The sequence below is a fragment of the Columba livia genome, chromosome 16 (assembly GCF_036013475.1).
Source record: "Columba livia isolate bColLiv1 breed racing homer chromosome 16, bColLiv1.pat.W.v2, whole genome shotgun sequence".
Taxonomy (NCBI): domain Eukaryota; kingdom Metazoa; phylum Chordata; class Aves; order Columbiformes; family Columbidae; genus Columba; species Columba livia.
This window is the reverse complement of record NC_088617.1, coordinates 8090078-8111546: the sequence shown is the minus strand read 5'-3', so window position 1 is coordinate 8111546 and position 21469 is coordinate 8090078. Positions and strand designations below refer to the sequence as shown.

Below are 21469 nucleotides of genomic sequence, written 5' to 3'. Positions count from 1 at the left end.
TTTCAATAGAAAATATTTAGGAAGAGTCACAAACCCAAGCGCTCGCTTCTGCTTTTGTGTCACTTCATTTTGCTCATCCCTTCCCCTGTGTCTCTCCTACACTCCTGTTTGGAAGGAAGAAGAAAACTCACATCACATTGAACTCCCTAGTCTCACGCAAAGTCTGATTTTTGTTAGGCTGACCAAAAGAGTCTGACAGCTGGTTTTTTTTCCCTTCCAGAAATGTGACTTAATTTCCATTTTTCTTCTCATAAGCTTATGAAGCCCTATTTTTTTTTGCTCTGTCTTCTGTGTCCTGCAAAACCCTGTATCATTTTAATGCTTCATGTTTTGGCTGGAATCAAAATTCCCTTTGGCAACAGAGGGCTTAGAGAAAGGCTGTGTCATTAGAGAGTCAGAGAGACTGGGTGCCTTTGCAGGGCAGGTGCCCCACAGCTATTAAGATGGGGCTGGGAAGGTCAGTGTCACCACCTTGGGGACCATGCAGGTGTTGTACCCCTGAGGACTGGCTGAGTCAGAGCGAGTGTCACTGTCATGTCTTTTCATCCATTGAGTGATCAGATAGCTCGGCTGTGTCTTCATGGGGACAGGGTCTAGGTACAGGTTTCTGCTGGGGGCTCACCCGCAGTTGAAATTCATGTCATTACCATAAGGGAAGGTCATTGTTCTGCAGTATACAAAACATAATTTGATCCCGAGGACTAATCCCATCCCACAGTTGCTGGTGTTTGAACAGCTTTTAGAACTGCACTGATTACAGGAGTGACAGCAGCATGGAAGTGGGTTAGTGTTTCATGCTCTCCTGCCAGTGGCAAACATTGTAGGATTGGATTTTCTTCCTTTTTTTTTTTTTTTAATGAGGATTTAACACACAGCCACAGGATTTCTGGTGTCAGGTTTTTTTACTCTAGAGAGCAGCCAGTGCTAAGCCTTTCCATGCCCAGCTTTGTACTTCTGCACCATGCTCGTGTTGCACATCTCTGCCCGTCATGGTGCTGAGCAGAAACCTTGGGTCTGGTGGGTTCACACTGATGCAAACACATCACTTTTCCTGGAGTGAAGAATCAAACTGACGGCAGAGATATGGCCATACCGCTCTGCTTGTGCATTCTAACAACCCTGAATACAGAATTAGTTTAGATCCAGTATCATGTGAGCTGTCATTTCCATGGTGAGTCAAAATAAAGGTCAAGACTTTCAGGTCAAAAAAGAACCTGGACATGGTCTAAATCCTCTCACCCACGACCAGAGCAATCTCTAAAGGTATGTAAGGATGCAAAGGCTTCCACAGGTGTTCAGCTGCAGCCACTTTAGTCCCACTGCTATTAGGAGTTTCAGTGCTGTAAAAAATCCCATTAAACACTTATACAAGTCTTCCTGCTCCTGAAGACCTTTGAATGTGCAGTCTTGGGGCCCTGGACCAGCTCTTCTTGCAGAAGGTGGGAAAATCTCCACTGTTTGAGGCATCAGCTCCAGCAGTGTGTAAAGTCACCTGGAAATGAAGTGTTGCTGCACCAGCGTGCACAGTGCACTGGAATCTGGACTCACATAACCCAGCAAGCAGCTCGCCAGAAAAAAACGAGGGTTTGCAGGAGGGGGATTAGCTTTTCTAGTCTTTATGGTCCTTGAGAGTTTGTGTTTGCAAATAATTCTTTCCACAAATTAAAACCTTCTGCCTCTGGGGAAAGTATTGATTTTTTTTAAACTATATGAGAGTTTTGATACAAATCAAGACATGGAAAAAATCTTTAAATATAGCCTTTCTTAGAAAGCGTGCAATTTCCACACTTTTAATGCAGCAATTCATAAAAGTGAAAGTCGATGCTATTCTATACAATTTCCCACACTCTTTGAAGACTTCCCAATATAGTTATGGAATGAATCAAGGCTTTAAAGAAAGCTCAGAAAAGACTTTTTGAGTTCTGTGTAATTATATTAGGCGAGACTAATTTACAGGTAGGGCAAAGGTTTTGATTGAAAACCAATAAACTCTGAAGCTCAAGTGACAAAGCATTTCCAGAGTGAAAATTTTTCCTTTTGCTGATATGCAAACATTTTTCAGCAGTAGGAAAGAAGGAAATTCAACAACTAAACCGTAGAAACATGAGTGGGGAACTACAGGGCTCATTTCTTAGTCTGATCCAGTAAATATGAGCAAATCATTTCACCCCTGTGTGCACCAACGCAGCCCAGCTGCATCGTGAAGGTTAAATAAAGGAAGCATGTTCTTTACAAGCACAAATTACTCTGTCGGTGAAACTATATCATTTTGGACCAGCTGAGAACCTGGTCCCTACTGCTTAATGATCCTTCTTTGTGTCCTGAAACGACTCCAAAAGATAAAACTCTTCTTTATATGCAGGTGGCTGTGAGATGTGTTATCTTTTAGAAGCTTAGAAAACTGCTATGTATTTAACAAAGGAGGCCCTTAACAGTTTGCATTGATGGGGTGTATCTAAGAACGTCCTCAGTCCACAGAGGAGCTCTATTATTATTAACTAGCATAAATGAAAGATGATGTTGTCACCATGTGGGTTGTGAGAGACAAAACCCAGCTGGTACTTTTGCTAAACGCGTGGAGCTCTGAAGAAGCACAAAGCTGTATAGTGACTTGATCCATCTAAAGATAACTTTAACAACAGCAACACTACCTATTTTCACTAAAAGAGAAGTTGCAACTTTCTCAAAATTATGAAACTTAAGTGCTTCTGATTGCCAATGAACCTGCTCCCCATGTGCTTATGTGGTTTTTTTGTGGTTTTTTTCAATGGATCCTGTGTAGCATCCTGAAGGTGTGGTTGGATTCTTTCTCCATCTTTCCATTCATCTCTGGCATCTCTGGATCCCTCCAGAGCAAAGAAACCACACACCTGCACTAGTAGATACTGGTTGTCTCCACCCCAGCAGACAGAGCACCCGGTTGTAGATGAGGCTTCCCTGATTCCACAGTTTGCAGAGAGACATGGGGTTGGCTTGGGGTGCAGGGTTGGTTCTGTATTCTAGAGCGCCAAGGTGTAAGACATGTAGCTGTCTGGGGAAGAAGTTAATGGCCTTGTAGCCCTACCACAGGGCAAAGTCCCTCTTGGTTTTAGTAGTTGCTTCCACAGAGATTTGGAGCACACAGTTCAGTACTTGTTAATATTTTGAGATTTTAAAACTTGAAAGGGCTTTTAATTTGTCCCACACTCATCTCAGTGATGTTCTGAGCATCGCCCTGAGCTGGGCAGCAGAGAGGAAAAGCCCCAAGGGTTTGCATGGCAGGTCACCATTCCACCACAGCAGCCTGGCCACAGACACACAGGCAAACCCTGCCCGTGCCTCCATTTCCCTGGGTGGCCGTTTCTTGAGCTCAGTTCCAGCAGGGTTTTTAGACAGCCCCTAAGGCCCTCACAAAGCCTTCCTGCATTAATTTGACACAAAGAGTGACTTCCACTTGATTCAATCACTGCTTAATTTTATCTTCCATTTAATTTTATCAAAACTGTAGTAATCAAATAATTTGTACTAAAAACATTACAACTTCCACTTGTTTATTCTGATCAATTTTAATCCTTTCAGGCACAAGGTTTATTAGATAATTTGATTATAAGATAACAAAACAGTCATTAAATCTACAAGGAAAGGACGGAACACAAAAAATAAAAAAGAGTAAGTTGTAAGTTTAAAAATTCCTAAGGATGGCTCATAAAAAAGAAAAAATACAATAACATACTGTTATTTAGAAGTCATACTAAGCACAATGAAAGCTAAGAAGAATCCTGCTGTTCACAAGATTAAAAGATCAATGGCCTGTTTCAGTTAAGACATTTATGGCAATGAACTGCACTGAAAAGGGGAAGACAACATAATTGGATGCGAATGAATTTGCCCTCTTTGAATGTTGACCCATGTGAATGAATATATGTCAGTGGTTTTTGATTTTTCCCTCTGTGCAATAAGCCTTCAAAAGCCAGCAGAGTAAGAGAAGGGAAGAGATTTCCACTGTGGGCTGTTTCTCTGCTGCTTTGAGAAAAAAAAACACAATCTCCTGCTCTGCTGACCCTTCCCATCCCTTGACTGTGCCACATCTCTCCTCCCCACAGGTCAACACTTTCATCTCCTTCGTGTTCCCCATGGTCGTCATTTCGGTGCTCAACACCATCATCGCCAACCAGCTCATGGTCATGTTCAAGCAAGCAGCCCAGGAGAACCAGGTCTGCACCATTGGTGGGCAGCAGACGATGCTCAGCATGTCCATGGAGCCCAGCCGCGTTCAAGCCTTGAAGCACGGCGTCAGGGTTCTGCGTAAGTACTCACATCTTTTGGCATGGAATGGGCTAGAGGTGTCCAAATAAATACGATTTGAAGAGTAGTAGATTGAAATTGGTAAATACTTTCACCCAAAACGTATCTTAAATGAAAATTAACTCTCTTTGGAAACATGAAGTGTCCCCAGACGCTTTGACATTTATCAAAGTTGCCCAATCTTGTCTCAGAGCCCCAGACTATGTTAAATAAATTTCTTTGTTCTCTTGGTGTCTTTCCTTCTCCACCTATTTCTTGCTGAGTCAACAAAAGTTTTCTAGGGAATTTTACTGTCTATTTTCCACTATTTTATTTTTCTCCAAGAGTCACTTTCCTGAGTCCTAATCTTCCCTTAAAGGATTATAAAACCAAAACAGAACACATAGGGAAAGGAAGCTGAAGAGATATTTGTGTATTGTTTAATTAATTGTGCTCAATGGAGGAGAAGCTGATAAATGAAAATTTCAAATTTAAGGAAAAAAACATATTTCGTGCTATGTGAAATATAAACAACATGATATCATCAAGTTTTTCTTTTCTATTTCTGGCCGGCTCCAGCCTGAGCTTCCAAACAACCACATTTAGGGTAATCACAAAAAACATTTTTGTCTTTTCTTGTTGATACATAGAGCTAGAGAACAGACTTCCTCACACACAGATTCTCTGAAAAAGGCAAAGTAGCCCAGTATTTTAATGACCCAGTCAACAGCAACTTAAGCCTTGCATATCTTGCTTTATTCCTTTTCCCGCAGAGCTTTGGTTCAGAAAAAGTTTAAATAAAACATCTTACAACCAGGAATTGAGATGTGCTGCAAAATTCTAGATGGCTCAATTAAATAAGCTGAGGAGAAGACCAAAGAATCTGGTAGCTTAAACTGACAGACAATAAAGCAAAAACTCCTCAAAAATAGTACCCCAAAAAATCTAATAAAGTGTGTCAGTGCTGGTTACAAACTATGAGAGTGCTCATGCATATTAGATGGTGAACGTTTGTTAGCAGAAAGCTTTCTGACCCCTGATTTCATGGCAAAGCTCCAGGCAGCTGAATTGCTTTGGCCCGGGCCACTTTTTCAACAAGTGAAGAAATCCCCAGAGAAGGCACCAAGAACCCCCATGAGATTTTTCCTGTGTTTTTTCACTAGGGAGGCACCCACACCGCACACTGTGCCCATGCCATAGCCAAGTCACTGTACGCATCCCGGCTTCGGACACCGTACTGGGAGATGCCTACTGAGAAAAAGGAGGAAAAAAACCAAAAGACATTAAATTCCCCATATCTTGTTGAGCTTCGGTTATATACTCTCCCTGCACCCTGGTTAACCATCATCCAGAGCCTTGCTTCAGGGTTGAGCCTGCAAGGATGGGGTCACGCACGTCCCTCAGTTCCCCACTATCTCTTTCTGGTTCTGGATGCTTCTCCCTGCTGCCAATAAGTGAGAAACTGCCTTTTCTCACTTGTACAACATCTCGCACCTCTCTCTGTCCTTTTAGTATTGTATACTCTATCAACATAAAGAGAGGAGACCTAAATTTACTCCTGCTGTTCCTTAAGCATTGCTTGGCAGTGGTGGACAAGCATCTCTCACCAGCAGGTGCGTGTTTTCTTTGAGATAATGAAAACCAGCCCTTCTTTCTCCAAACAATAAGCATAACCTTCTTCTCTAGGCAATTTTTTGCTTTTGTTATGTGCTACAAAAGCTGAAAAAAGGTAGCAAAAGTGAGGGCTTCAGCCTGAAGCTTGAAATAGTGTAAAAGCAGGTTAAACGTGGCTCCACAACCAGCACAGATATTAAGGTTCATCTCTGCTTTGCCACCCCAGCAGCAGGACTGAGCTCCTTCCCTGCTGGGAAGACAATGAGAGAGCGGCTGCTTTCTCCCTTTCTGGGCTGAGGAAGATCAAATAAATAAGAAATTCACCATCAATTTGCCTGTGATTCACCACAGCATGCAGAAAGACTTTTTTTTATCTGGCAGGTGTGAGCAAAATTCTGCTTCACTTCATTTTTCAGATGCACTTGATTACTGGAGCTGCTTGATTCACATTTACTTTTGTCACCTGTTCCCTGTAACTTTTTTTTTTAATAAATCAGGCTTCTGAGATGTCTAAAAAGTAGCAAAAAATAAACAAGGATGCACGTGGTTTATCCTGGGATCCATGGCAGCCAAAACCATGTACACAACCCAGGCTAGTTTATGGAAGAGGATGAGAAAAGAAAAATGACACTTATTCTCCACAAATAAAACTGTTGGCAAAAAAAAATCAAACTTCATGTGTGTTAAAGTATTTTCCATTTCCAAAAGTGAACTTCAGCCTGAAGTACAGAGAGCTTGATTTTGTTTTAAGGGTGAAAAGTTTCAGAACTTATAAAACTAGTGCTCAGAAAAGAAATTTGTGCAGTTTGTGGTGTGCAGAGCTCTTGGATGAGATCAGAGCAGCAAACACATTTCTTCCTTTCTCCAGATCTATTGAGATTATGTATTTATTTACATTGAGATAGGAGCTAAAAGTGGTCAGGCTAATAGCTTCATTCAAAACAACCACAACATCATTTTCCTCCCCTTTGTTAGCATTTATGTGTTTTCTTGGCTCTGCCTGACTTTGGTCATGTACAAATTAATTAAGGTGATTAGGACCAAGGAATGTGTCAGCCTTGCTGCCTGGGAGCCAGCTCGTTATCTCATTAAGCATCTGATTTCTGATTGTAATTCCCCCTCTGGTCTCAACATTCATCAGGTGAGAGGATCCAAATTCAGAGAGTTGGAGGTGCTGGCAGCTTCTCAGCTCTTTTGTGAGGATAATGGGGCAACGTCTGCACCAGTGCTGCCACTAAAAATACCTCCCACTGAGATATTTCATACACTCCTTCATCCACCCAATATTCCTGCAATTTCTCCAGTTATAAACCACCTCAATTTTTTGTTATTATTCCTTGTCTATATTGTAGTGCTTGGAAACTGAGTCTTTTGGGCACTGTGTGATGCTTCATGAAGGGTCAATATTCTCTGACTGTACAACCTGATACGCCAATCACTTGATAACATCCCAAATAAATCTTAAACACACAGGTGCACAAATGCACCCTTGAGAACAAGGAGCCTTCAGCAGGTAAAACCTCATGTACGCTGCCCAGACCATTGTGTATCCAGACATAGAGCAAGAGAAGGAAAGATTTCTGGAATGGCACAGCTGATAACAATGTTGAGACAAATTAATGGGCATGAAGGGGAGGCTTTGAGCATCTGTGGGTGGACATTGGTTAAGCCTATTAAAGTGTGATCAGTTCCAGGTAGCATTTGCTCCCTTGCAGAAGCTGCTTAGTGAACACAATTATAAAGCACTTAGAGAGGTTTAACCAATTAAAAATCTATCCTTCAGTCTCCCACAGCTGGCTGGGTGATGCCTCTGTAAGTTGATTTTTAGGAGATGAAGTCAAACCACATTTTTCTACTGAACATCTAAGAATTTAAAAATTATTATTTCAGAGTCCCTATATTTCTTCAAGTAATACTAAAAAATGCCAAGTATTAATGAAGAATCCATGCAGCCCACATTTCATCAACTTGTGTATGAATATTCTCTTTTCTGAACAAATGTTTTGAAGAGTTCATTCATTTCTTTTCACTGATGTTCCAAGTCTGAGCTACCCATTTGAGGAGGAGAATATTGCTATGAGATTTAATGTAACTATCTCACAAACAGGAATAACAAATAATGGCAAATACTTTGCAGCCACAATACACAGAGGAGCACCAGCCTGAAAATCTGCACCTTAAGCAGTTGTATTTTGTAATTCTTGTATTCTAAAGAAATCAGATTTGTGTGATCGTTAATAAAAAGTCTGAGCAACTGCAACTGGAGTTCAGCAAAACCCCTGTGATATTAAGCATGATTGGAAGCTGAGTTTAGCAGCTGAAGTGACACACTGAAATTCAGAAGGATAAATTAGTTCTATAATGGTTGTATATATTTCCCAGAGATGTTTGTATGTGTAGCTTTACTCTCCAGCCTGCCAAGTAACATGAAGAGAGCGGTATGGGGCCATTTTATAAACCACGGCTGTACCTCTTGGGACACAGAAACTCTTTTTTTCCTCTCCCAAGACGTGTTCCTTCGCTGGCACTGCAGCTTGGGCTGGCAAGACATTTCTGCTGGGATTCAGGATCTACTGCCTGCATCTCTGAAGACAACTTTAGAGCCCAACAAGCAGATTTTCCAGGTGTTAAATCCTGTCCATATGAGTGTTTAAAATGTTAACTGATGTGTTTTTAAACACAAAGTCTGGCCAGGGCCTTAGTCAGTGCAGAAGCATGAAGTAAATACAGCCCCAGGGTCCCTCTGGTGAGCAGAAACTGTTCAGGGAGGAATAAAGGACACATGAAACTCAAAACTGGAGAAGAAAGAAGAAAGGGGCTGCAGAGAATGCCAGTTCAGGTTAGACCTGATCTTACCAAATAGAAAGAGCCTTGAACCTGGTGAGGAGAATACGGGAACCCTTTTCCATCCTTCAAATGGGAATTTTATTTTCCTTCTTCCTCCTTCTCCTCCAAACACCCAGGCATCCCTGGGTGGAATGGCACAAATGAAGCTTAAATGGTATGAAGCAATTTCTTTCTTTTCCCCAAAATTATCTTAGAAGGAAACTGGGCGAGACTCCCTGGTTTGCACTGTCATCAGGGACATGCTGTTTGGACCCTGTTCTTGGGACAGCTCTTAACCTTCATTTTCTGCCTTGCTCCTATGGATGAAATGAGTGCCAGTGTATGATTTAATCACCAGCATGAGCAGGGGCAGGAATTCATATCCATTTTCAAATCTGTCAGCTGAAGCCACTGAAAATCAGGATTGGAGAATATAGTCTAGAGTACAATGTGTCGGGTTTGCATGCCAAAAGGTTTTCTGTCTCGCTTCCATTAACAAAGAAGTATTTAGGGGAACATGGCTCCTTTCATGCAAGTTAATATCTTCTACCCCTTAATCCAAAAAAGAAACAATCCTTCTGCAGTAGGAAAAAAAAGAAGGAAAATGATACAGAAAAATAGAACGCGGAGCTCTGGCTGCTGAGAATGGAAATTAAGGAGTCAAATCTAATGTTTACACTGCTCAGTAACATGTGCAAGAGCACAGGGGGATTGTATCCAGCAAATGCTGAGCATTTTCAGTGGTGCCTAAAGGAGCTGAGGGCTCCCCAGGACCATTGCTATTCTTAGTATCTCCTTCTTTGCTCTCCTGAGTACTACTGGTGCATACTGGTGGTCCCCCATCTCTGCTGGTTGATATCGACTTTTATGGAAATCCTTTCTTCTGCAGCCTTGTGACCCAAATACCAGCATAAGCAGTTTTAATTTTACTAGGCTCATCCCCATCCTCGCAGCTGCCACAATCCCTCGTTTGGGGGCCTGATAGTATAAATATTGCCCACAACCTGTCAGGTAGTGCATCATGTTAGAATAAACAGCTCCTCGGGGTTGAACTAGGCAGTGCCAGCTCCATCTACACTTGGCCCAGCTTTTACCATCTCTCATATCAAATGGTACAGTGACACCCGCTTCCCTTTGTGAGAGATTCTCTTTGACTAAATAAGCACATAAAACCCAAGAGTTTTGAATACATGAGGAATTTTTCTCCAGAAATCAGCATTAATGCAAATCCCTGACATGAGCCCCATAACACTGTCATATACGTTACTAGTACCAGCTGGAGTGTGTATTTCTTGGGCAGAGCTGGAGACACCATCACCAATGAGATGAAATGCAGAAAAAGCTGCGAGATGTTATTCAGATGGGTCAGTACTGACCCAAGCAGCTCCTGCCTTTGCTTAGAAATTACAACATGATGCCCCCCAGCTGTATGTATTTCTGCTCCCTTTGAAATGCAGTGAAAAAGAAATAAATTGGACAAAATCATCTGAATGAAGCTATCAAGGAAGGTTGGATCTGAGCTTCTCTGCAGGCACCAGTGGAGGTGGCTGGAAGAGGGAGCAGCATCTCTTTTCTTGCTCTCCTGGAGAGAAAGGAGGAGAGCACAGAGGGACACCCTTACCTGTGGCCATCCTGGAGGGGACAGGAGAGGCAAAGCCAGGAGGAAGACAACAGCCAAGTGCTTTGGGCTGCAGCAGCTCCCTGGGTCCCAAGTGAGTTGGCAGCAGCAGCATATTCCCCATCACCGCCCCTGCCCTGAGTCACACGGAGCCTCTAATGGCCTCAGAAGAGGGATGGAGGGCTGAAAATCAAATGTGTCTCCCATGCTCAGTTAAACCATCCACCATGCATTCACTGTGGTCTTTTTGCACATTATGTATTGCTCCATGCTCATGCTAACCCAACATGAGCTTTTCGAGATGCTGGCCCTGGAGGAGGACTGTCTCCCATCTTCAGCCACAGGATACACACAAGGTAAAATCAAATACTCAGTTCAGTCTAATATAATTTAACTTCCAGTATTGCTTCCACATCCAGTTTAGCCTGAAAATCAAAATTGGCACAGTTTAAATCTTCTTCTGCACAATGAAAAAGATGTCACTCAAAATTTATGTTTCCTTCTGCAGCACTTCCTTCTGAGATGAGCAAACAAGGGCTCATTCTCCGCCGTTCCTCCTGCTTCTCTCCCTTTCTTCCTTGGGCTGCAGTTCAAATGGGCAGAGAATAGCACCATTAAAAGACAAAATAGAAAGCCATAGGATGCAATAATTCAGGTTTTAATGTGTGTTTACATTGGGAGTTTGATTTAGGGAGATGCAGCTCAGTGGAAGGATCATTTTCCAGTCGGCTTGCTCAGGTCCCTTCTCTGCTCCCCAGCCCTGGGCTGATCCATGGGTTTAGCACCTCATTTTTTCAAATGTGGGAAATATCAGAAGTTCATGGAGCAGGCCTGCTCCTATTAAGACCACACTGAATTAATTAGAAGTGGGGGATGTATCTGGTTTATTTTTAGTTCAAAAAATAGAGGCAGGAAATCTCCAGTCTCACAAACACCATTCTGGACGGTCACCCCCAACACACATTGGATCTAATCCTTCCTCTGCTGTGCTCAGCTCCACCAGGCTGACCTGCTCCATTTTGCACGAACAAAGAAACCCCTCTGTTAAGCCTTAAGATGGTGGAGAACAGGTCTTAAGAGCCAATAACAAAAATAATTTTGGCAGCCACTTTGCCCATCACATGTTTTACAACTCACCTGTTTTGATAAGCATGAGCTCAGAGAGACAGAATACAGCAGCAAAAGCCACCAGGTATCTGGGAGAAAAGGGCATTTTTACCCTGTGTTAGATGAAAGTTAATACATCCCCACATTTCAAATCTATCTCTGGGGAGGGGACCCAAGAGGGCAGGATTGTCACCCTAAATCTGCTTCATCCCTTGTATGATAAAACTGAAACACAGGGATTAAGGGTGACAAATACAGGTCAGGGTCTCCTAATCTGCGTGGCAGGGGCTGGCAGCACAGAAATGCTCAGCGTGTTATCCAGCTGGGATTTCAAAATCAGACCATAAGTGTCTCCAATGCACTTAGTTATGTGTTTAATAGAGTTTTAATTGCAGAGTGATTGCATGTGATATTATAGAATTACCAGAGATTACTTAATTGACTATTGGTTTGCTGAGGTTAAACAGGTATTTCTCTCAATACGTGTTTTTACTGCTCTAGATCCCTGCCTCTGTATTATTTGGCACAGCATTTTCTGAGCAACAGAAGTAGAGATCTTCCACCAGGAGAAAACCACTTTCATTTAACGTGTTGGTAAATTTAACAGGCAGATGTGTGAGACACTTAAAATTGGCTGTAGAAAGAATCCAGATCCTGCTGTTCTTAAAAAGCTGCATTCAGGGGTAAGCAGCTGGAAAGTGCCAGTGTTTGGAGGTTTCTGCAAAAATTATGATGTGCACAAATGAACTTGTGTTGGAAACCATTTGGAAAGCTGCTTTCACAGCCTGAAAATCCAGCACAGGCACTGGGAAAGCAGATGGACAGGAGCTGTGACGTTGGCTCCTTCCCGTTGGCCCAAGGCTGATGGATAGAGAGGAAGAGACTGGAGAGAATCGCTTCTCCTGTAGCCCCTGGAGGCATCTCCTGGGGGATCATGGGTGGAGTGCTCCATGCAGGGCAAACCAAAGGTCCATCCAACAGAGAAATTAATTTCTAGAGGTGGCCAAATACAGGTGCCCAGAAATGTGAAAGAGCAAAGCTGGCATCCAGCACTGCCCCCGAGATCCCCAGTGGATCTCCTCGCTTCTCCTGTGCCACATGTAATTTCTGAGCTGTCCCCATCAAAGTCCCAACAAAGCTCCTCAGGGCAGGATCTGACACAGGTCAAATTCATTCACTTGATGGCATCTGAAGAGCCACAAGCCATCTAGTGATGAATTACATCTGCAATCACAATAACCATATAGCAGCCAAAGATATTCAGATTGAAATAATGAATTCACTTGGACAAGAAAATAAAAACAGACTCTCTAGCCTTTTTTCCAAAACTTGTCCCTTCAGCTGCCTAAAACTTGATCAAATAAATTATTTTTGCAGCATTCCTGGAAGATGTTCTCATACATCACGCAGTCTGATGCTAAAAGAATATAACTATTTCCATTGTTAGTTTTGTGTTTAAGAACAGAGATAGCATATGGAGTGGAAGTAAAGCTGTGAGTACAGAGCTAGACACCAGGAATTATTTAATTTCTGTACAAACTAGGCAGTGACTCCACTAGTGATGACACCCACAAAAATAGGGCACAGACACTTCCCTCCCCACTTTGTCACTGAAGCCTCCCCTGTGCCTCTTGGCTGAGAAACGGTGATGGGGAGATGCAACCACGGCCAGACTTGCTCCTCCTGGACTGTGTTTTTCAAGGAAAAACACATCTTCTGCAGATCTCCTCTATGAGCTATGGCATAGTCCCTGCGGGATGACAGCATCTGGGTTTGGGACATATCCACATAAATATTTTCAATCCCAAAGCAGAAGGAAAAGCAGCTTTTGCCTCCACATGCCAAATCCGCATTGCACTGGTGGTGCGTAGCTCTGTAAAAGAGCTTTGCTGCTCCCTAGCCCTTTACAGGTCACATAAAGGACAAGAGTGATGCGGCCCTTATTCTCTGTAGAGCAAATTTGGGATAAAAAATTAACATAATTATTTTATTTAGCCTTGTTTTTCTTCTTGTCTTTTATTGTGTTATGTTTTAACTGAGATTTCTTTATTTCCTGCTAGGATTCTGCCAGAATCCTGTCATTTCATACAGAGGTAGAAATGCATATTACAAAAGGAAACAAATCTTTCTCTTGATTGCCTGTTATATCTAGTCCTTAATCTAAATTGACAAACAGCACTTTAATCCTTCAGAGTTGTTGCCTTTTATTTTCCTTTGTTTGATATCCCTCGGCAGGAATCTGGAAAGGAAAAAAATGTATTGCTTTTCTCTGCTTAGCCTTGTATTAATCATTTTTATTATGGTAATATCCAGACCCAAATGTCTTGTAATCACTGTCTCAGGTATTGCACAAACGCAGAACAAAAGGATGAGTCTTGATTCCAGAAAGCAGCTCCCGAGGCTGTTTAATGATCCCCAGCACTGCAGGGACTGCGGCCAGTGGCTCCTTGTAACAAAGTAATGGGATTATAGTGTCCCTGGATCCTTGTCTACCTGGATGAAAAACACACACTAACTGTCTCTGCAAGTACTTTGGACAAAATACCCGATGCCACAAGGGCATGAAACACAAGGATGGATGCAAATACGATTTTATTTTCGCCAGTGTCTGAACTAGGCATCAGCAGTCTTCTATCTGTATCATACCTTCTTTTGTTCGTAATGTCACTGCCCCTGTACTTACAGCTATTTTCTAATATTTCTGTTATGCTTGTTTTTGTAGACATCTGCACGCTAGTTGTCCCTCAGGGTTATTAATCCTTTGCACAATGGCAACAGAAGAACAAAATGGGGCTTTAGGAAAACAGTTTACAGCGCTAAACACCACACAGACACGTTCCTTTTTCACCCCCAGTGAAGAATTGCTTACGAAAAGTAATGGGCTTTTTTCATATATTGCAGGTGCTGTGGTGATTGCCTTCGTGGTCTGCTGGCTCCCGTATCACATACGGCGTCTCATGTTTTGCTATGTCCCCTCCAGTCACTGGACAGAGTGAGTCACAATGTGGGGGATGAGCTCCCCCTGTGCTGGGAGGGGTGGTGGGGTCAGGCTGGGGCTGCCAGGAGCAGAATTGGGGATGGAAATAGGGATCTGGGAGCAAAGGCGTTCTCCACATGAGGGGCTAAAGCCTCAACCTCCTAATTATTGTTTTGTTTTTCCTTTTTGCATTCCTTACCATTATTGTCAGCCGAATTATGAGTCCCAGTTTTATCATTAAATCCCCCAGATGTGGGTGAAGGAAGTGTTGGCTTGAACCGAAATGCATCTGCATCCCCTTCCTTCTTCTGTGGCTGCGACCACAGACCTGGCCCTGTTAACAACAGTGATGTATATTCACCTGTGGCGGTCCTTGATGAAATGACATTTGGACAGGGGGGTTTTATACATCTGGAGTGGATCACTGTCTCCATGATGTAGATATCGATCACTGGCTCTAAGATGGAGCAGCTCCTGTCAACGCACAATTTAGCTTCACGATGCCACATTTCCTTAGTGACAGGAGGGATTACACAAGTGGGGAGATAACTGTGCTGCTTACCCAGGCTGGGGCAGCTTATTTACTGGGTTTTGCAGGGATTGGATCAAAATTAAATTCTAGTAGTTGCCACTCATTAGAAAATATCCAGATTCTGAGAGAATTTAGGGATAATTGCACAGCTGCATTAAACACACTTGCACAATTCACAGATGTGCAAGGGTACATGAACAGCTCTGTTTCTCAGCAAAGCAGCCATGGAACTGATGATTCATTTTAGATATGCAATTAAATGCTAATGCTGTCTGGGGGTATATACCCAGGTAGCCTGAGACTCCATGAGATGCGCTCAGTGAAAAACGTGTCTTTCGTCCCATGGTGTTATTTCCCTCATCTCTCAGGGACCAAGTCTGTTTCCTACAATGAACAGAAAAAGAAAAATAATCTACAACACCAAAAAGCAGAACAACTATGAGGCACTAAATTTTCTTTAACTCCAAGAGCAAAAAATAATAATTTAGCAGTCTACTGGATGGAATTGTACATCCATCCACAGTAAAAAAACAAACCCTCCCTTAAATCAGGAGAAGAGAACTCTAGGCACACACTGGCACAAACTGTTGTTTCTTGTTTGCTTTCCTATACAAAAAGCACTTAAGCAGCAATCAGTTATGTAGTAACTGCATTTGCTTTGAGCAACAGGGGTAGAGAAGTCTCTCTGCAGTTAGTGTGAATTTATGCATTGTGCTTGCATTAACATTTTTTTCCTTCTTTCAAAAGCCATGACTGATTTTAGGCAAACATCGAATTTACAGGCATATTATGAATGGTGAAGCATCAGTACAGCAGCTTATCAAGAGCTTGCAGCAGCTTGACGTGTTCATTTATGAATGCATGTGCCTACCCTCGAAGAAGAGAAATTTTTGCTGTATTAATTCTTCACAAATACACAGAGAAACTCTGCTTGTAAGAGCTGGAAGGGCCACACAGTGCTTGGCAGTGTGGAGGGGGTGTGGAGGTGTTCATGATGTACTCCAGCACACACCTATTTATCTTTTGTTAGACAGTACTCAGACTAACAAAAAGGTCTTTCCATGGAGATAAATGATCCTGTGGAACGTCTTCCTGAAAATGAGACCCACATTGTTTATAAACACTTTGCCAGCTCAGAGCTGTTGATCTCAGTTGTCCCAAGGAGAGAGATTTCCAAAAGAAGAGAAAATTTAAAAAAAAATACTCTAAGCATTTTCAATAAATTCTATTTGAAAACATTATATTTGATGGTCAGGATATGTTTCGAACACATGCTATCATCAACTTGCCCCCAGAATAGAAACTGCTCTCCCAAATTACAGACAAATCCCAACCCAGGGACCTCTGAATGAGCTGGTACAGCTCTCACTGCCAAGGGGAGGGTGACTGCATCTGTTACTGGATCTCGGCTCTTCTGCAGGCTCTGTAGACCAGAACTGCAGCCAGAAAAGTCAAGCTAATGTATATGCATGACACAGAAACAAATTTCCATCTGGCTTCTCAGTTTCCAGAATGCCATTTTCAAGGACAAAATGAAAGCATGAGGTAAATATGATGGCATAAGGTCATAAATAAGTTTCTGCTAGTGATTGGGGTAAGACCTTTGTAGAGGCATTTGACCGACATTTGTCCAGCTCCCACTGAAAACACAGATGTTTTCCTGGTGGCTCATGCACCATTGCTAAGACCATATCCCCAACCAAGAAAGGCTAGCTCATATTTTTCTCGCCCTTGTGACTTTAAATTATTTTGGTTCTCCACACACTACTTAAGATTTTTATCTTTCATCTGTCCTTGCAGCTTCCTTTTCAACTTCTACCACTACTTCTACATGCTGACAAATGTCCTTTTCTACGTCAGTTCAGCAATCAACCCCATCCTCTACAACCTGGTGTCTGCAAACTTCCGACAGATCTTCCTCTCTACACTCACACTCCTGTGCCTGCCCTGGAGGAAGAAGAAGAAACGATTGGCCTTCACCAGGAAATCCAACAGCATCTCCAGCAACCACACGTTTTCCAGCCAAGTCACAAGGGAAACTACATACTGAAGCCAAAGGAGGAAGGGAAATGCATTTAATTGTGGAGTCAAAACTTGAGAGAGGCCTCTGTGACTTTCATGCATGGTCTCCAAATTCACATAACACGAGTGCATTTAGCAAAGTCATTTTTGTTGGAAAAATAGGCTTTGTGCTGCCAGTAACTTTGAGGTTATTTTAAAGCATTGGCCTTGCCTCTTGTGAGTAATGTCTACACATTTTGTAACTTCAGTCTGGCATAAATCCAGGTGCAGTGTTAACTGGGAAGCCAAAATATGCTAAACTTAGGCAAAATCATACTGCATTTCATCCTTTTCTCAGTGCAGAGATGCCATGTTCACATCCAAGGGTTTGTGATCACGTCTCTTGGCGGCACCAAGCAGAGTCTGATGAGGAGAAAGCAGGTTTGATCAGAAGGGATGTTTTTGGAGAATGGACATACTCATCTATGGGATGTTCAATGAACAAGGAGTGAAAACTCAGGGAGCCAGGTGGTTATTTTAGAAATATAGCTAAATTATTATTAATATGACCTAGGTGCTCAAGAGAGCCACTCTGGCTCCTTGAAATTAAATACCAACAGATGATGCCTTACCTAGATTGGGGTGGGTATGGCCTGGAGAAATGAGGAGTCATCTTTTACTTTAGGGCGTATATAGTGCCTGGCACGGTGAACTCCCTCTCTCACTGGTATTGGTACTTAAACACCAATAAATATCTAAGTCTCTGGCAAAGAATGCAGAAACTGTGCCCAGCTGGAATGCTGAAAATGAGCAGAAATGGAAAATCTTACTGTTGCCATACAGCCGAATCCTATTTTTTCAGCAGGGAGAACAGTTAGCTGACCTGCATTAAGAGGTGAGAAAACTCCAGGCTCATGAGGCTTCCAGGCTGCTGAGATAAGAGCAACTTGCCCCAATTCTGTGGGACCTCCCAATCTTTCCCATTCTTATTCCGGTTTTACTTGTTTCCTCAGCATTTTCACAAGGCTGATGTCTCATATGTTATAGCAGTTGTAGGCAGCAGGGCCTCCTGTTCTACCTTTTGTTTCTTTTTGCTACTGGACCTGTTGGCACCTTGTTCTGCACATACAAATCTGCAGATAGTGCAAATGAAGAACACAAGAAGTTCTGATCTGGGAGTCTTAGCTCTAAAACAACTTTCTTTTAGCAAGCCAGAAGAAAAAAAAAAAAAATAGATAACAGATCTGAAAATTCTCTTTGAAATTTCTCAGCCGGCCAAGATATGTAGCATGAGCTTTTCTCCCATACGGTTTCCCATCTAACAGCCTGGTATGTGATGCAGCAAATTGCTCCAGAGCCTTTAGCACCAGAGATCACAGGCCTCTGGGACAAGCTGAAGGGCTGTCCCCACTGTCACAAAACCAGATGGTGACTTGCATGAACCTGGAACCAGCAAATGATCCTGCACAACCTCTGCTGTGATTTTGCTGGTGGTGACCTTATGTCCCCTCTCACATCACACTTCACTAGGAGAGCAGCACTTGCCTCTTTATGATGAGAAACTAAAAGAGCCACTTGGCTCATTTCAGCTTTCTGGGCTTTCCCCATAACCCGTCACTTTTCAACTAATGAGAACCCTTGGTATGTGACAGGAGTCTCAATGCTGGAGATGTGGATCTGGCCCAGGTGAACCATCACATAATGATGGAGACCAGTTACTGATCCACTGGGTACCAGTGACTTCTGCTACAGACCTGGTTACCATCAGCCATTACCTCCAACAACACCTACCAAGGATGGGAAATTATTTTAATGCCTAGTACAGAACCACTCCAAAAGAAAGGGCTCAAAAATAGAAATCAGTGGGGCTTTAGTTTCTCCTGATTCAGCCAAACTGCAAGCTCTGTCCTGTCATGCCTTCTTTTAATTTCTTGCCCTGGTTGTACCAAACAGAGGGTAGAGATTATATTTAACAAAGCACTTTCATTGCTCATGAACAGTTGACTCCTCTTTGGCAGGAAAAACAGGTAATGGAAAAAAAAAAAAAATAAGAGAGAAAGAGGGACTGGTCTCTTTAGAAGGAAATCTGTGAGGAATCAGCAAATGTTACTTGAGTGTGTGTGTTGGAAGTGGTTTGGGCAGATTGGAAAAAGAAGCTCTAGAAGACCTGGACATACTGCCCTGTGGGAAAGTCCAGGTATGATGAGCAGAGGAAGAGGAGTATTAATATCACACACTTAACATTGGCCTTCCAGGCAAGATAATTCCAGTGTTTCTGGAGTGGACTCAAATTTTTTAACTTCACTTCTAAATAGAGCCAACAGCTGGGAGGTGGTTTCTGAAACCTCCCACAGAAGCTGTAACTGTGTGTTGCTTTGACTTTCATTAGGATTTAACATCCTGCGTGTCCAGTTGCTCTTGAAATGTTAAACATTATTAATATACTTGTTCAACACCAACCTGCTGAAATGTGCTTGATTATCTTAGAAAACACTGTACAAAAAATTGTTTCACATAAGATGCTTGGCTTAGATTTTCATTACTGACATACGCTGGCAACTTAGAGAATATTTGATCACAGCTCAGAGAAACTGGTAGGTTTATTTTTGGTTTGACATGAAAATGGGAACAAGCTGGAGAGAAAACAAACTTATCATAAACTCTTTCCACAACATTTGTTGGGCCACTCGAGTCCTGAAGAGCTGATTGTGTGTGGGGATTTATCCAAGTGGTTTGCTGGCATCCACAGCTCTGTTCCTGTAGTTTAACATGGGAGCAGACCTGAGTCTATGGCCTTAATCTGAGATTGCAGCTCAAAGCTACCTCTTCCACTGAACAAATCTGACTACCTTGAGCTGAGAAGTGTAGGTTACAGCTGGCTTCATCATCTCCCCACTCCTCACCTAGTTTTGCTATGTTCAACCTAGAGATTTAGTTCCCTTGAGCTCGAAGAAGTGAGGATAACTCACTGCAACAGCTCACGATTTTATAAAGGAAAGTGTGATACCATAGAGAAGAAAAAGGTACAAACTGCCCAGCACATAATAGAACAATGGTTCTTTGCATGCCTTTTAACAACGGTTGAACTACTAACCCAACAAGGTTTAGCTTTAAACCTAGTCGAGCATAAGTAGCTATTGCCAGCAAGCGAAACTCATCCTCCCATGCTTTGTATTCCAGTCTTGTTGGAATTCTCAGCTGGGGCAGGGAGGCGAGTGTTGGTGCGGCACGCTCTTAATCTATGCAAATTTCCTATAAGTGTTTTGAACTATTTGTTTCGACTAACAAAAAAAAAATCTGTTGAACCCACAGATGTGAAGTGCTGCCAGATGGATTCTGAGAAATTCCCATCTGAAGGGAGTTGATCAAGCAACCTCTTCAAATATTATTTTGAGGTTTTGTTTCTCTTCACAGTGTTCTTGTCAGGGCCACCCATTTGGCAGCATGCGAAATCGGATTTCAAAGTCCTAATGCTATTCAGAAATTTCCCCCAGACAGAACTTTCTCACCAAAGCCCAGTACATATCAGTGTTTGAATGCTCTACTGAGCTTGTCTTTTTTTTTCATTTTGTAAAGTGCATGAGCCCTCGCTTCAGTTACTGCGCCTGTAAAAGAGAAAACTAAATGGAAAAGTCAGTGAGGCGGGTTAGTCAAACACGTGCTGTAGTGGTAGCAGGACCTTTGCATTTATAGCATCAAACATTCAGCGAAATGCAGACCCAGGGTGCGCTGTTGCTGCAAACAGCTCACTTTGTAGTTTGAACCCGTATTCTGTGTGTCTGTCGTCATGACCTGCCCTGGGGAGGGACAGACATCCAGATGGCATGAGAGCGCTGGAGCTTCCCCGTGCAATGCCTTGAGTGTCAGTCTGGTACCTTCCTGGTTGTGGTGTTTGGTAGCTGTTTAAACAAAGCTGTGTCTGCTAGAATGTCTGTTTCTTAACATTCCAGCTCAACAAGTTCTTCTATTCTCAGTCCAGATGCGTTTAGTGGAAAACAGAAATTGCTACTTAAAAATTTCATGATGCTGTGTCCTGGCTTTGTGATCAAGAGTCCTTCCCTAGCCACGCCGCCTGATAGTCCTGCATATAGTGTATTTATGACAAATATTTTTTGAAGTGCACCTTCTTTTTAATTTTTTTTTTCTGAAATACAAAATATTGATGTGCTTTATTTTCTGTGGCCTGTTGCTCAATGGGAAAACAAACCTGAATGTTAAAAGTGCGTTGTCTCCTTTGTAATATTTTCTGTGACAAAGGGAAGGAAGAGGGTGTAAAATCCTTTTGTGTAGCAATGGGAAACACTCTTTCAATGTAACATGCTATTATTGATACTGTATTTACTGAACAAACTGTAATGAAATGGTTGCTTCCTGATATAGCCTTTGTACTATATGGTATTTTATTTTATTTTGTCATTTATTTATCCTAAGAAATAAATATCCGAATTTAATTCTTGGACTGGTTATGCTTCAAAAGGCAGCTGCGCCTTTATCATACAACCTGCTTCCAGGGTATCTGGCTGTGGTCTAA

General features: G+C 42.4%; 1 protein-coding gene across 1 annotated transcript in view; it reads left to right on the top strand.

Annotated features, from left to right (window-relative positions):
* Positions 1–21389, top strand: part of NTSR1 (neurotensin receptor 1) — a 54063-nt gene extending 32674 nt beyond the window's left edge. Inside the window, exons 2-4 of the mRNA XM_005499589.3 lie at positions 4083–4284; positions 14330–14420; positions 16738–21389. Of these exons, the coding sequence (XP_005499646.1) occupies positions 4083–4284; positions 14330–14420; positions 16738–16987 (543 nt within the window). The 3' untranslated portion in view covers positions 16988–21389. The remainder of the gene's footprint in view (positions 1–4082; positions 4285–14329; positions 14421–16737) is intronic.
* Positions 21390–21469: the final 80 nt, after the last annotated feature.